Here is a 15485-nt window from a genome sequence, read left to right on the forward strand (position 1 = left end):
TTATTATAGTCATCCAAGTGGCCAATTTTTCACTCACTGTAAGGTTCTTTTTTAACTTTTAACTCACTGAAGAGTTCACCTTTTTGCCAAGGTGGTCTCCCCACCCTCTGTACCAGACAGCCTGAGAGCTGCGAGCGCCCCCTCATCTGTTGCAGGGGCCTGCGGGCAGCACACCGGGCAGGCTCTGCTCCCACCCCCGTGACTCCGGCTTCACTCGCCGCTCCTACTCCCAGCCCGTCCACGGCTCCATCCCACATGGGGATGCGGGGAGCAGTAGCGCAGGGGGCGGGTGTAGCCCCAGCCTGCGAGACCCCAACAACGCTCCCGATGCAGCCCGCGGGCTCCAGACATTGCCCGCCCTGCCCTCGGGCCTCCGGTTCTCTCCCTGCCCCTCAGATCGCCCTGATTCCGCACGGAGAAATCTTGGCTCTTCTCTCCTCCTTGGCTCCGGGTCGCCTGGTTCTGTTCTCCCCTGCCAGACCCAGGCACCCACGGAAGTCCCAGCCCGCCGGCCGCAGGACCGCTCACCTCAAGCGGGGCGGCCGCCTCAGACCCTATTCAGCTTCACTGCGCGCAGGGGAATCCCGCCCGGACCGGCATGCACTTCCGGTCGGGGGACACTTTCCAGCAACGAACACTCGCGTACTTCCGGCCGGGGGACATTTTCCAGCGCCGGACCCGCGTGCAGTTCTGACTGGGGGACAGTTTCTAGTGCTGGACTCGCGCGCACTTCCGGCCGGGTGCGTGCTGCCCCGGGCGCTCTGTTTAGCACGCGGCGGCGCGCGGTAAGCGGGGCGCGGAGGCACGTGCTGGTGGCTCTTGGGGCGGTCTCGCCCCTCGGGGTTGGGGGTCTGTTGTCCCCCAGCTCCTCTCTGGGGTGGCCGGACCCAGATGGGGATCGTGCGGGTCTGGCGCTGATGGAGCAGCCCCGGATATCCAACGGGGTCAGACTGGAAATGCCGTCCTGAGGCAGCGGGGGGAGGGCGGCTGTTCCCAAGCCTTCAGCCTACCTGGCAGTTCCCAGCTCCCATCGTAGAGCAGCAGGGCTGGAAGGGACCTCCACAGGTCCCCTGCCTGAGGCAGGGTCACTCCTATCTCAGCCCTCCCGTACAAACTGTCATCTAAACTAAGGACCGTCAACCCTGACAGGACACAGACCTAACACAGGTAAAGCAGGGGAACCGTAGCAGCCAGCGTCTTACCTCTTTGAAATGTGGTGGGTGAATGCTCAGGGTGTCCATGGAGGTGGGATTGTTTCTGGGGTGTGCAGAGTGCTGTTGAGAAGCGCCAGGTCCAGTGGCAACATGTAGGGGGTGCATGGCACTTGCCTCCCCTGACTCGGGAGCCGCCAGTTGCCCGGGGTCAGGTCCTAATTCAGGGCCCTGTCCTGTACACCCATCACCTGTACATAGTTCTTTCTCTCTTGGGATGTCTCACTGGTGTTAGTATGAGGGTTGCAGGAGCAGATTTGACATTCGTAGATTTGTTTGTAAATGCCCCCAGCAAAACTATACCTGACACTGCTCTCATTGAGAGACACCGAAGTAAGTAGAACAGACTGAAAACGTACTGATAACTGGTCATTTTCCAAAGAACAAAACCATATCTTTGTCCTGCAGTATAAAGTCACAACCCTCTTGAGCCATGGTTCTCAAACTTTTTTTTTGTACCAGGACCCATCTGTAAACATCAGTGGCCAGTCCCGAGCCAGTGCCCCTCACTCCCGGCCTGCTGCCCGCAGTGTGTGAGGCAGGGGCTGGGTGTGTGGGGAATGGGAGGGTCCCCCAAGCAGTCCCTTGCAGACTGGAACTCTGCCAGCCTGCAAGAGAAGCCATGGTTTCCCATGTTTTTCACCTTTAAAAGATAATCCATTTTTAAAGTTGTTTGATCCATTTTTAAAGTTTGTTTGCAACGTTTTCACATATTCTTGCGTCCCACTTCTGGGTCATGACCCACAGGTTGAGAAATAGCATTCTAGGGCGTATGTATATGCCTAGTTCTGCTGTATTTGAATGTTAAGAGGATTGTCAGGAAGAGTGAATGGCACATTGGCTGCTGCTGCTTTTTTACGGGGAAAAAGGGAAAAAAATTATGTTCACCGTTGTTCTTTCTTCAAAATGAAGATGAGCTGAAAGTGTGGCCTGGGAGCCACTGCCCTTTTAATGGGAGATTTGAGAAATACAGGGAGTGGGTGGGCATGAGTGAACACAAGGGTGAGTGCATTAACATATGGCAAGGATGAAAAAGTGATCATTCATTTTTGTTTGGAAGATGCATGATTGGGAAGGAGAAAGAGGAAGAGTGACAAACAGAGAACAAAAGAAGGGGAAGAGGCAGACAAGAATCACATCCTCATAACATTCAAAACTATTGCAATATTTCCCAGGTTTGCTTTATTCTGAAAGTGAAAATGCCACAAAAAGTGCATGTGTAACAGTTTGGCAGACATTTTCAGCATTTTCTTGTGCAGATGCACATGACAATTTCAGAACAATATGGCATGGACTTACTGAAAATGTTGGATACGTCAAACGTATGTGTGCCTCCATGTGTTGTCACTGTTAATTTTCCTACTGGAAAGTAAAGCTAAATGTTTGGTAAAAAGAATGTGGCAGTGAAAAGGAGTTTTTATGGGTATTAAGAAATGGAGGTTTTGTTAATACCCATTGAAATATGCAACAATGTGTACTAATTTGTAACAAAATGTATTATTAGTTCCCAGCAATTTATTATGTCACTTAGGCTACAAACAGACATTACAGGACAAACTGTGCATGTGTTTGTCCTGGAACATTTTTGTTCCAGGATTGGTGTGCATACACATCATCCTTCCAGTCAGGGATTTGGTAGCAGCTGAATGATTTGCTGCTTTTCTGCCATTGATCCCATGATGCGATCCCAGGACATGCATTCAGACATACTTTGTGATATCCTGCAGCAAACTGTTATCACATCTTAGCACTTCGTGAACCTTTTAAGGTTTTGTCCCAGGACAGTGGACATGGACATCTGAACAACTGCACTCTGTCCTGAGATAAAATGACTTATCCCAGGACAAATGTGACTTTGTTTGTAGCCTTATGTTAATTCTATGGAGAATCTCTCTGAGAATTAATTTTCTTTATACCTTCATTTTGATTCCTTATCTCAGGTATCATTAGGGAGACTTATTTTCTGTGTTTTATTTTGTAGCTGGCGTGAAGAGTTAGATGCTATGAAACTGCTCTAAGCTTTACATCCATGTAAGAAGCTTTTTTCGCTGTACATACCAAGGACTTGGCTTTTGGGGATCTGAGAGGATAAAGAACAAAGAACTGTTGTTACTGTTGCAAGTATTTAGAGGTCATGGTCATGCCGGGGTGGTTTGGACAGTGTGTTAATTCAGTACACAATAGTGCTAGATAATACAAAATCAACAATATTGCATAGTCAGAATAAATGACTTGAGTGGATATTCTCTTTTATATGGGTTCATTCACCCCTCCTGGCTGGTTCATTCTTTTAAATCTTCTCTCCCTGGAAGAAATTGTGAATGCAGTATAATGAGTGGGCAGAGTTGGTTTTGTTTTGGGGTGGCGGGAGAAGAGGGATAGGTTTTTTCTTTTGCACAAATACATGTGTATTGTTCTGTTTAACTTAAAAAGGAAGAAGTGCACCTTTGCATTTTAAGTGGAGGACATGGAGGTTTATGGTAGCTTTTACTTTCCAGGCAAGTGTATTGCACAGTCTGGCATCAGAGGCAAAAAACAGGTGTCTTCTGCAACAGATCCTAGTGGTAGACAGTTTCATTATGCCTCAGAAATGGACATTTTTACTTTAGTCGCCATCTTGACTTCTTAAATAATTTTGTAATAGTCTTGAACTCGACTTGATATTCTGTGGAAATGCAGCATAGAGAGAAAAGGGCGGATTGGCATGCTCCTAGTAGCCTGTGTTACTAAGGAGGCATGCTGCCATGTTCTGAATTAGTTAGAGCTTTCTAAAGACTGGTGGCTGCATGCCTGATTTTGAAGATGACAGAAACCTGTATAACTTAAACCCAGTCACTTCGCCAGGCAAAAGTGGAGACTTCCAGCCAGCCAGAGGTGAGAGAAAGCATTGCTTGTAGGCACTTCAACAGGAGAGCTTAAGAGTGAGGTAGAATGCATATAGTCCTCTCAGTTCTGAATTAAGTTTTCCAATGGTACTTGCTTAACTTTGAATGAAGGAGATGCACTGTCACTGCCAAATTTTCAAAATCCTTTCCTCTGCTCCATCTTACTCAGAACTAGTTTTACTGAATGGCTATTCATCCATGAGGGGAGCTTATTCAAACTCTGTGCCATCATGGTGTGGTTGATGAATCATTTATCGTTTAGGAAAAGACACCTATGCCCTTCAGTGACCATGTCCTTTTCCACATAGAAAAAGAAATATTTAGGAGGTCCTCCAGAAGAAGACACTACCTTCCTGGGCCACAAAGCATCACTAGGAAGTTTAACGGGCAATTTCTTGATTTAAGAGATTACTCTACAGTATTGTCAGAAAATTTATTAGAGTATTAGACTCTTCTTCTGTTTAACCCAACTCTATCAGACAGTTGAGAGAGACTCCATTGTAATAACATGAAACGGACAAAAATGGGGCAAAAAGGACTAAGTGAATCTGATGTTGTGGTCCTGTCCTAGACCAGGCCCCTAATCTAGCTGTGTCAACCACTGACCTTTTCTTATTTAGAAATAATATCTCTTAAGTTATTAAAAAGAATTTTCTCAGAACAGAAATTAATGGTAGAGGCAAGAACATTACCTAAATCTAAGCTATTTTACCAGTAAATGGTGAAGCTATGGTTTAGCTTGTTCTGGAACAGAATTGTACAGTGTACTTATTTATTTTTCTTATCTGTCCCTAAGAATACAATAGAGAGGCTTGTGCAAATGTTCCTAAGGCATCCACAGTAAGAACACAGTTACAGTTTACATCAGGTGAACCTGGTTCGTGGTTTTAGTTCAACAGATTGTTTTAAAAATCGTTTCTACAGTCCATAAAAATGGTTATTTTATACAAGCTAGCTCTGCATCCAGCACAGGTCTTTAAAGAGTTGCAACAAAGATCCAGGCCAGTGACTCTCAACCAGAGTATCATGGCACCCTGGGGTGCCTGATCCTTTGAAGGGTGTCAGGAGAGGTGAGGAGATGAGCATAGGTTCAGGTTTGTCCCCTACCCCCACTGCCCAGTTCCTCTGCAAGGAGGTAAGCTCTGTAACGTATAAAATATATCAAGTAGTTTTTGAAACTGGGTGCCACTCGCACAGAAGTTATGAAGGGGGCGCCTGAAGTCTAAAAAGGTTAAAAACCACTGATCTAGGCAATAGTTGGCTTCTTTTTTAACAAGTTTTTTGGCAAGGGGCAGTGGTAAGAGAGAAAAACAGAACAATTCCAAGTTCCAGTTTAAAGCTTATCTTGATTTCCCACACTCAGTCTAAATCAGGTAGTAGCATTTCCACACTTGTATAGTAGAGCTTTTTGAAGTAAAAGAATAAAAGCTAAAAATAGTAGTATGGGCCAAGAAACTGTTTTGTAGAACACTGATGTTGCAACAACAAGGTTGAAGTTGACTCAGTGAGCAGTTTTTTTCATAATGTGCACCTGATATACAAGTACCATAAGTCTGATGTATTCCAAATTGCCTGCAATGCAGTAGTTTAAATTAGTCTGACAGAAGTTTCTCAACATTTTTAATTTTGTGTACAAGAATAGTTTTGTAACTACGGAAGTATTTCAGGCAAATTCATCTGATGCCAATGGAGTGAACCTTACAGTCCAACAATAGATAGGCCCTAAGCCTTACCATTCTCTTCTAGGAGGTGCTAATGCATTCCCCTTTTTGCCGTAGTATCAAGGTGTTTCCAGGCTGAATATAAATGTCACCTCACCCTGAGTGTACCCCAGTTGCAAAGTTGCCACTCAAGGCAGAAGGATAACTGTATCTGATCTCATCCCTTCTGCTGCCTTTGCCAGCTATAGACAGCTGTGTTTCCTGAGAAAATGGTGCTGGACCACAGATGTCAGAAGGAATTAGGAAGATGAAAGTATGCGTGAATAATCAGATCTTTCTATAAATACCTCTCAATTTGTAAACAGACACAGAGTGAGTTAGAAGCAAGTTTATGATGCAGTTTAATAGCTGCCTGTTTTTCTAGACTGTAAAATTAGCTGCCATGATGTAAAAGACCATTTGATCCCTGTTGCAGAAAAAGGCACCATATATTTCTATCCTAAGATTTCTCATTATCTCCCCCTTTTTTTTAGAAGCAGAAAATCAGCCCTATTCAGCTGTGCAATCTGAGACACTTTCTTCTTTTGAAACTGGAGCTTTGTGCATTACAAAGGCAAGTCCAGCTCCTTCCTTCTCCTGTTCCCATAGCAACTCTTCCAGCTGATGCCAGTGTAAGGTCTGCACTCCCAGCAGTACCAACCCTTCAAGTCCTGGACTGCTAACTACTTTGTGCTAATGAAGAAGAGTATTAGAAAAATTCTGCAGGAAAAAAACCTCTTGAAAGCCCTAAAAAGTACTAACACTTCCAGAGTGAACCTCAAAGACACCAGAGCTGTTCCATTTCCATTCATGTGGCACCTGATTTTAGTATGTATTAGGAGTTAACAATTTAGCTGTGAATATCTCTTCAAACTCTTCCCACTGTGGCTACTGCAAGGTTCAGTCAGTTTCTTCTTATGAAAGGGGTGGGAAAGCGAGAGCAACCTTGTGGGAACTTGCCAGGCAAGGATGTTGCTGTGGAAACAATGGAAGGCTATTCAGTGCTCAGCATGGAGGCTTCAAACATGCTACAGACAACTACAGCAGGAGGCTGACTCATAGCATTTTCTAGTTTCAGTGTGTCTATTTAAGATCAGTTGGGAGAAGCCATACTGGGAAGCCAGAACATTTCCATGAAGAAGTACACTAAGATACATTTAGGGTTGTGGGAAGATGGTAAGAGAATGAAGTGAGCAGAAAGGGGTATGCTGTACCCATGTATAGATGATCAGAGTTTTTTTAGTTTTGTCTACCCTGTTAAACTACTTCCACAGAAGCTAGTCTCAAAATATAACATCTAGAACAATCTAAGTTCTAGTTTAAAGGATACTATCACACCTTGCATATAAACTGAACATTAAAACAAATAAAACACCCAACTAATTAACCTGTCATCATGCAAGCTGTTAGCTTACTATTTTTGCTCTATTCAGTTCCCACAACCAAAATGGACAGGTCAGTATCACTTTTTTATACAAGTTAATCCAGGGGTTTTCAAACTTTTTGGGTCAGTGTACCCCTGGCAGGTGGATGCAGAGCAGTGTACCCCTGGCAGGTGGATGCTAAGCGTGGGTAAGTGGCATGTAGCCGAATATGGAGAGGCGGCAGCTGCTGCATGTGATCTTCCACTGCATCTGGCCAAGTGGACAGCACCTACAGGGGATGGTGCATGGCACCATTCCCTACCTGCCTGCCTGCATGTATCCTGTAGGGCCTTCTCAAGTACCCGAATTAATCTGTAACAAGCTAACACCATGGTGCTGTTTCTAATGCTTCAGTAGAACATTTAAATATTTTTACTTCCCATTTTTTAAAAGGAATTTAATAGAAGCCTTCATGGGCTTTACTTCAAACTCAAATATTTGGCCTAATTATTTCACAGCATCCCTTATTTCAAGTTATCAACTCATATTTTTAAATACAGGTAGATCAAGATAAAGGGAAAATGTGCAAAACTAATTCTACACAGAGTAAAAAGTTAAATTCTCACTTTAAAAAATGTGCACAGGTACCTGCTGAAGTCGTGCTGCTCATTGTCGACATCATAGAAACACAGTAAAGTTCAGGGACGATTTTGACCTGTGTAAGAAAGCAACTGTCAAAAAGATTTCTTGTTATCAGAATAGTTGCATGCTTGTTAGAGTTTTTAGTTGATCAGTGAAAACAGTGGCAACTATTTTAACATTACAATTCAAGATATGAAGGTGAAGAAAATATACTAAATTCTTCTAGTTCTAATCAAATTAATGTATTACAGGTAGGTAAATGTAATGCTAGTTTTATGTATTACTGTTCCATTCTGTTTGCCAAGAAATTGAAATTTTCATCCATTCACAGAAAAATCCAGACATTATACCCTAAATTACTGTGAAAAGATAATTAAGTAGTTGAACAAAAGTATAAGCTAGGTATAAGAACTGTCACTGTAGTTAATAGCATTTTTATGGCTCTTCTGAAACCAAAAATTTGCTTCCTAAAATATTCAAAATATTTAAAAGCCTTCAATAATCAAAGGTTCCCTTTAGAGGAAGTAGAAAAATATTTTACTTAAAATAAGTGGAGTGAAGGTTTGAATACATACACACTGTGTAGCCAAGACAATAGTACAGACTCCTTGAGGGAATGATCTACTACTGAATATGCAGAAGATCACTTTCAGCTCCCAGGAGGTAGGCTTTGTAAAATTAAGCACTGATGGCAGCCCTAAAAAGATAGCATGAGAATAATCAAGATAACGCTTGCTTTAAAGTTCATCCTGATGAAAGAGTTCAAAACGATAATCTTTCCTCTTTTGAGCTGTCTTTATCTTGCTTGCTCTTTTGTAGAACTGGTCAGTATTCCATTTGGCTTCTAAAAATATAACTACAGTATTTGTCTACCAGCATAAAAACACTGAAAGTTAACCGCCCACTTAAGTCTGTAACCTCAAATAGCTCGCCCTTGTTTTCTCTTCCTGCCTTGCCATAATAACACTATTATATCTCTTTCACTTGTGTTCCCGCTAGGTCTATTAGCAAAATGTCTGTGATAATTCATACCTGTGTAAGTTGCCAAATGACAAAAGTGGTACATATGTATCGATATTATCTCTTGGACAATGGATGTATATATTTTTTCATCTTCCATCTTAATCCTGGCAGCAGGCTGCATCAGGACACTAGAATTAAACATTTAACTGAATTGGCTGTAAAAGAACTAGAAAAGTATCTGGGACACTGCCACCCAGTTCCTGCTCCTGGTGCTTCTTACAAACTTTTGAGATCTAAATCAAGGCCTGTTTCCTTGCTGTCCCATATAGCTCCGTGTAAAATTCTGATAATCATAAAACTCACCAAAGGTGAAGAAAACAAAGATGATACCACCAACCAAGCTGTTCGGAAGTGTCTGGCTGATGCATTGGGAGAAGTTTGGTCTGAAAAGCAACCTAGAGAGAACAGTTACATTTTGATTAAACAAAATACTTGTTCTTGTATTATTTTTGTTAATTGTCTCTCATGTTATGAGAAAAAGCTATCAGCCTTTTCTACTATCCCCATTTATGCATTTCAGAGGCACGTACGAATCTGTTAGAGAGCACTGTTTTGAGATAGCAGTACTATGTTGATACAAATCAGAGAAAATCAACAACTTTAAACCTGGGACTGAGAACTGTTAAAGTAATAGCATCTGGCTCAAGCTAGATTGGCATTAGTTCTCCCTGCCGAAGCAAAGCTCCTGCTCTATCTACCAACTGCTATTTAAAATGTAGAATGATGGCTGTCAGGATACCACTAAAACAGTCCAGTAGAGGTTATTCTTTAACAAAAAGTAGAATAACACCATACTGAAGACATTTGGGATATTTGGATTACTTAAAGAGTTCTGTCACAGGCAGGACCTTAGCGGGCACTGGACTATATAAAGTTGTGTCCCTCAGTTGTGTAGAGATCTCTTTTACACCAAATGACCACACAAAACCTCCTGTAACACTAGAAGTTCCCTAACAGAAGGCTACTTGAAGGAAATAATAGATAACCACTTAGATATAACTGCAAGAAGATTTTCCGGTCCTATCCCTTCCTATAATGGAGTTTTCAGTCACGTCTTCAGGGGAGCGATAACAGCTGCTAGTCCCCTTGTCAGGTGAGAACAAAAACTGGGACAGGCTATGATTTCCCTCGAATGTCTCAGAATACTCAAATCGGCTCCTCAGGTAAGATAGCTGCTACGTTTTTTTCTCCACTGGTCTCAGAAGTCATAGTGCATACATCAAACCTGTCAAGTCTTGCTGGTTAAACTCTCTTTATAAGAAAACATTGAAGATTGTTAATTCCAAAAACACACACTACAACCTGATGGAGAAGAAAATAAACTGAATGACATTGTAACTTGGTTGCTTGCTATGCAGTAAAATAATCCACCTAACCCACAGCTCTTGTAAGTGATTACATGTGACATTAAACTCCTTAGTCCCATGTTTAAAGCTAGCAAAGAACTTAACAGCTGCATTTCAAAGGTGATGAGCACTTAACTACTGCCAAAATGGGTTGGGATTAATTTGTAAGTCTAAAACAGGGGTGTCAAACACATGGCTCGCAGGCCAGATGTGGCCTGTGGAGCCATGTGATCTGACCTGTAGATCTCTGGACTGACCCCTTGCACCATATGAGGTGTGCACCGCTCTTGGTTCCCTGCGCCGCATGCAATGCACAGGCTGGACCCGGTGCTGCATGCACACAAGGAGACAGGCATGTACTGCAAGTGGCACCTGCATTGGACCAACCCTGTATGCTAACTCCAGTGTGCACAAGTAGCTTGGGGGCCAGATCCAAACCAGCCCTGGAGCCAGTGCGCAGGGCTGGTCCAGCAGGGTGCAACATGCAGCCTGCTCCCCAGATCCTGTGCAGTGTGCAGCACCGAGTCCAGCCTGTGGACTGCACACAGTCAAGCCCTGAGATGGGGCTGGTGCAAGCTATGGGCAGTGTGTAGACTGAGCCTGGCACCATGGGTGTTGCATGGCCACAGGGGGTTAGTCCTGATATGGCCTACAGACAGGCCCAGTGATCCTGTGACACCACTAGTCTAAAAAAATTCAAACCTTTCCCTAAGATAAGAACTGGTACTGCTAGATCATGCTTAAATTAAGTGAAGCTGGAGTTAGCACTGTTTTTAGCACAAAGTTTTATCAACTGAACTGTAAAAGATACAGAATTCTCCCACTATCAGCCATGCAGCTTTACTTCTAAAAGTGAGTATGAAAACAAGGGCATACCACTGTGTTATCTAGACCCTCTCGGCACAGGCAAGGCCTAAATCTCTTGATCCTATACAATAAGAGTAGCAGCCATTTAGTTCCATTTTCTGTTCATCTAACATTGTGTGGTCCAGTCCTATGAGATGCCTTTCTCTGAACATACCTCCTTCAGATCATTTTAGTAATTTAGGCTTTCCAACTTACTCTCATCCTGATTTGGACCATTTTTATATTTTGATTTTTCTTGTCACAAGCTGCTTTTTTTTTTTTCTTTTACTTACATTCAGTCTTCCCTAACACACCACTGCTTATACTGATTCAGTCTGCAGTTATTTTTGCCATTTTCTCTGAAAGCGTTGTCTGATTAAGAATATTCTAAATCATTTACTGTATTTTTTCCATAAACACCCCCTCTCATAAACAGTCCTGAAACAGAACCGTAATTACGCTCTGAGTTGATGATGTTTGGACAGCCACCAGCTCAGGTGGTAGGCTGTGAGAACCAGGGAGAAAATCATAGGTGGGCTGCCTCAAATCCTCAAGAACCTGGAAGGAGGAGAAAGGCTTTAAGTCCGTTAATATTGGGGTGGTGATAATTTGTTTACCAGCTCCTAGGACTGACCCATGGACTTGAGAAGTATTCACATGTATGGACATGATGCTCAGGCCACCGCACCACCTTGTAGTGCCTTGTGATTCTTTCAAGGGTGCTGCAGGATGCCATGCTAAGTCAGCACTGCTAGGTGTGCAAATGTGATTCGTCAGATAAACCCAGGGATTTCAAATAGGACTCTGCAGTGTTAAAACCATTCTGACTCGCTGTGGCCTCTCTGAATACTTTGCAGCAGAAATGCTTTATTTTTTCAGAGTCAAAAAAATTAGCGAAAGCGAAGAGCTGGCATTTTCCAAGGGGTGCCTTGAGTCTAAAAAGATTGAGAACCACTGCTGCCTACTTGGTCATGGCAAACACAGAGCGCATTGACTGTAATGAAACGGACAGAATTAGTACAGAGCAGGGAGGTGTAGGACCGTTTGCATCTCCACTCCTCTTCGAACAAGAATAAAAGAAAAAAAGTTTGCCTTAAAAAACAAGTAATTGTTCCCAAGCATATCTGTTGTTACAGTGCTTCTCTTGCTGATGACAGGTACTAGAGAGATTGTGGGGGGAAGAAGTTCAGGACAGGAAGAACTTGTGCACAAACCAGATCTTTCCTCCTGCTTTCTAACTACAACTGTATCTTGTGGACAACTTGGGCAGGTTCAACTTGCACACGGACACATAGAAAACAACTTCCACTCAAAAACAGTTGAAGTGTGCAAAAGAGAAAAATAAATGCCCACCACTTAAGTTTAGGTAGAGTGGAATAATAGTTGTTTCAGGCTTTGTCCCTGTAATTTCCATTTCTGGTATAAAGTATATCATTTTACCCAGGGGGAAAAAAATTATGCCAGATTTCTTAGCACAAACTTTCCAGTGTTGGAAAATAATTACTAAAATACTTATAGTTTATTTAAGAGGAGACTGGATAGGTATCTGGCTGGGGTATTATGATCCCAGCACTCGTTCCTGCCCAGGGCAGGGGGTCGGACTTGATGATCTGTTCAAGTCCCTTCGGACCCTAGAAACTATGAAACTTCGCCCCGGCCCAGAGGAGCCAAAATTTGTGGCGGGCTTGGCTTTCCATTCAATTTCTTCCCCCCTCTCGTGCGGCGCCGGCGGTATTTCTCACGAACCTCCCCCAACACCACCACTCGCACAGACTCGGAAACTGAGGCGGTTGCGTCCAGTCTGGCACCTACTCACGGCAGGGCCAGCCCCAGCTAGATCACCCCAGCCGAGGCTTTGTCTAAAAACGTCTGAGGAGGGGGATTTGGGGTGGGAGAGAGGCTCGCCCTCCCTGGGGAGCCTGCCTCCCTGCTTTCCTACCCTCCTCGGGAGAAAGTTTTCCCTGACATCCAACCTAAACGTCCCTTGCTGCAGCTGGAGCCCATCGCTCTGCCACCAGTCCGGCTCCATCCTCTTGACGGGGTTTGTTAAATCCCCGCCCGGTTTTTTCCTGCTGCGGACGAAATAAACCCCGCTGCCCCGCCGCCGCTGCTGCATGCCCGGGCCCCTGCCCCGCTCACCCCGCGGCCGCTACCGGCACAGCCTGCGGAGCGCCCCCTGCAGCGCCCGCGCGCCCCTCACCACCAGCCAGTTCGTCACGACGAGCGAGACCAGCAGCGCGATGGCCAGGGACTGAGCCAGCAGCCGCAGCGGCACGAGCACCAGCATGGCCGGGCGGGACCGGGGAGCAAGGCGCCTTCCCTTGCCCCGAAGGAGAGTTGCTTTGGCCGGGGCGGGGAGGGCAGGAACCACCAACCCCGCCGCTTAGGCCAGGCGCTGCGGTGTTTGCTCGTGCCAGACTGGGAGGGCAGTTCGTGAGACCATTGCAGAAGGGAGCGGGGGAGCTGCCAAACTATCCTCTTACAGGGAACAAGGCGTGTTGCAGGAGCAAACACTTGCAGAGCCTCGGAGGACTTATTTTTAGCCCCTGCTTTGTAGCCGACTGACATTTAGTCACTCGATTTGGGCTCGGTTTGCTTTTCTGATTTGGTGTCGGATGGTGAACATCCCTGTGGGCTGATCTAGCGCTCAGGCTCCAGGAAAAGTGGATTGTGGAGAAGGGGGGTTGGTTTTACTTTCCCCTCTGTTTTTGGTTGGTTTGTTTGTTTTGTTTTTTACTTGCAAACCAAGAATTTCCGAAATAACTCAAAAGAAAGGGGGGGGCTACATAGTAATGCAAAGGTTGTATGCTAAGTTAACAGCACATAACAGTAAGCTGGCGATCGCTTTGCCTTTAGAGCAACTTTTCTGTTTCTTGCGGTCACATTTCAAAAGTGCCAGCTCAAGTATTTTGTCTGTGTGCAGCTTCTGCAGGAAGAGCAGACCCTTCTCTAACGTCCGGATAACATCCTCAGTCGTGTAAGGGCGATGTAGCTGTGACGGTCCAGAAATTATGCGAGAGGCAAGGGTTTATGCCAACTACATGGGTGATCCGAGAAAGTCCTCCTGAGACAACTAACAGGGACTATTTTTACTTGGTTCAGGTAAACCGTGCAATTGATGAATGCTGTGTTTGCTGTGGTCAAATGTGGCACTAACAGCGCTGCTTCTGTTCCGAGCAAGCGGTAATTTGGCAGCTTCCTCCTAACATGGCTCCCATCACGGGTGCTGAATGTTTCCCAGCTGTTTAAAAATAAAGGCCTCTCTCCCTTCCCATTCTGCAACAGAAATAATGTTATCATTTGTGGGTGTGAGCTGTGCTTGTTTCTCTCTCACTTCTTCTCTGTGAAGAATTTATTAGGGGAAAAGCAGAGTTAAAGAAATGATTTTTCTGAAAGCAGCAATTCTGCTAGTTTGCAGGATTGAGTCTAGGGCCAACTTCTGCAAAAGTTCTGCTGAAAATATTACAGGCTGCTAACTGAGGACAGCCACAAGTTAAATGTGTTTGAAACACCTGGTGCTTTTGTTTTCTTGACTAAAACTATTTACTAATAGTGAGCTGCCAAATATACAAACTCCAGGACCTTTAAACTTTAATGACACCATGTGTCACTATTCTTTGAACCTTGGCCACCCGCTGAATATCTTTTGTGCCATTTTATCTGCACAGTGATTGATGCACATTAACGCTGAGGGAAATCAAGACCCTACTGGGTCCCCTGTAACTAAGCATAGACTGGTGGGCAGATGGTGACAGCAACTTACACTTTATGATGTTTTCATAGAGAAAGTTGAAAGGGTATGGGCTTTTTAATAAGCACATCAGAGGTCGACTACAGTGATGCTAGCTCTTATGATTTTATTTAGAGTCTTACAGTTTTTTAATTAAACCCCCAACTACTGGAATCCACAGGAATGAGTTCTTTCTTTTTAAGTACGTTTCTAACTCTCATATAGAAGGGCTTGAAAACAGAAATGCAGAGCATGCTAATGGCTTGGAATGAATGTTAAATAAAATTTCTAAAAACAAAAAAAGGTGTGGGGGTGGAGGGGTCTACTTTAATAATTGCATGTTAATGGGACTGGGTTGACTCATGATTAGGGGCCTACCTAAATCTCAGTGAAACAGGGATTTTCATGGGCTACTCATGGCTCAGGGAGCCAATTTCATGGTCTTTTTGTGGCAAGCCCTCCTTCCTCCCCTGCTAATTGGCCAAGTGGTCTTGGCAGCCCCACAGCTTGCTGCTAACTGGCTGAGAGGCAAAAACTGTGGCATAATTATATAGGGAAGTTCACTGAAATATCAAATAAATTGCTGCATTATTATAAATCTGAGTATTAAATTTGTATCTAAATTGAAATAGTATGGCTCTACATTTATATGCAATATGAATTGTAACTAATATCATCATAATTTATTATTAGCGTTCTACACTAAGTTTAGTCATCCTAAATAATGCTAACCTGGAT

At 44.1% G+C, this 15485-nt stretch overlaps 3 protein-coding genes across 13 annotated transcripts in view; 1 reads left to right on the forward strand and 2 right to left on the reverse strand.

The window, feature by feature from the left end:
• Positions 1-626, reverse strand: part of LZIC (leucine zipper and CTNNBIP1 domain containing) — a 39685-nt gene extending 39059 nt beyond the window's left edge. For all 3 annotated transcript variants that reach the window (XM_090023960.1, XM_090023959.1, XM_090023958.1), the window contains exon 1: positions 529-626. The gene's annotated coding sequence lies outside the window, so the exon portion shown is untranslated. The remainder of the gene's footprint in view (positions 1-528) is intronic.
• A 35-nt stretch (positions 627-661) lies between these two features.
• The window catches only part of NMNAT1 (nicotinamide nucleotide adenylyltransferase 1), a 29380-nt gene continuing 14556 nt past the window's right edge, over positions 662-15485 (forward strand). The window contains exons 1-3 of one of the 6 annotated variants that reach the window (XM_090023296.1): positions 792-1167; positions 3193-3242; positions 13941-14119. The gene's annotated coding sequence lies outside the window, so the exon portion shown is untranslated. The other 5 variants (XM_090023295.1, XM_090023294.1, XM_090023297.1 and 2 more) reach the window with 5 other exon arrangements.
• LOC149854596 (uncharacterized) overlaps positions 3194-15485 on the reverse strand; it is a 49486-nt gene continuing 37194 nt past the window's right edge. For 2 of the 4 annotated variants that reach the window (XM_090023301.1, XM_090023302.1), the window contains 4 exons: positions 9129-9220; positions 8378-8499; positions 7787-7875; positions 3194-6771 (listed from right to left, as the gene is read on the reverse strand). In XM_090023301.1, coding sequence (XP_089879427.1) covers positions 6639-6771; positions 7787-7875; positions 8378-8499; positions 9129-9220 — 436 coding nt within the window. In that variant the 3' untranslated portion in view covers positions 3194-6638. Of the gene's footprint in view, positions 6772-7786; positions 7876-8377; positions 8500-9128; positions 9221-13217; positions 13444-15485 lie in introns of those variants that run through there. The other 2 variants (XR_016438636.1, XM_090023303.1) reach the window with 2 other exon arrangements.

The sequence above is a fragment of the Crocodylus siamensis genome, chromosome 12 (assembly GCF_052110815.1).
Source record: "Crocodylus siamensis isolate JL-2025a chromosome 12, ASM5211081v1, whole genome shotgun sequence".
Taxonomy (NCBI): Eukaryota; Metazoa; Chordata; order Crocodylia; family Crocodylidae; genus Crocodylus; species Crocodylus siamensis.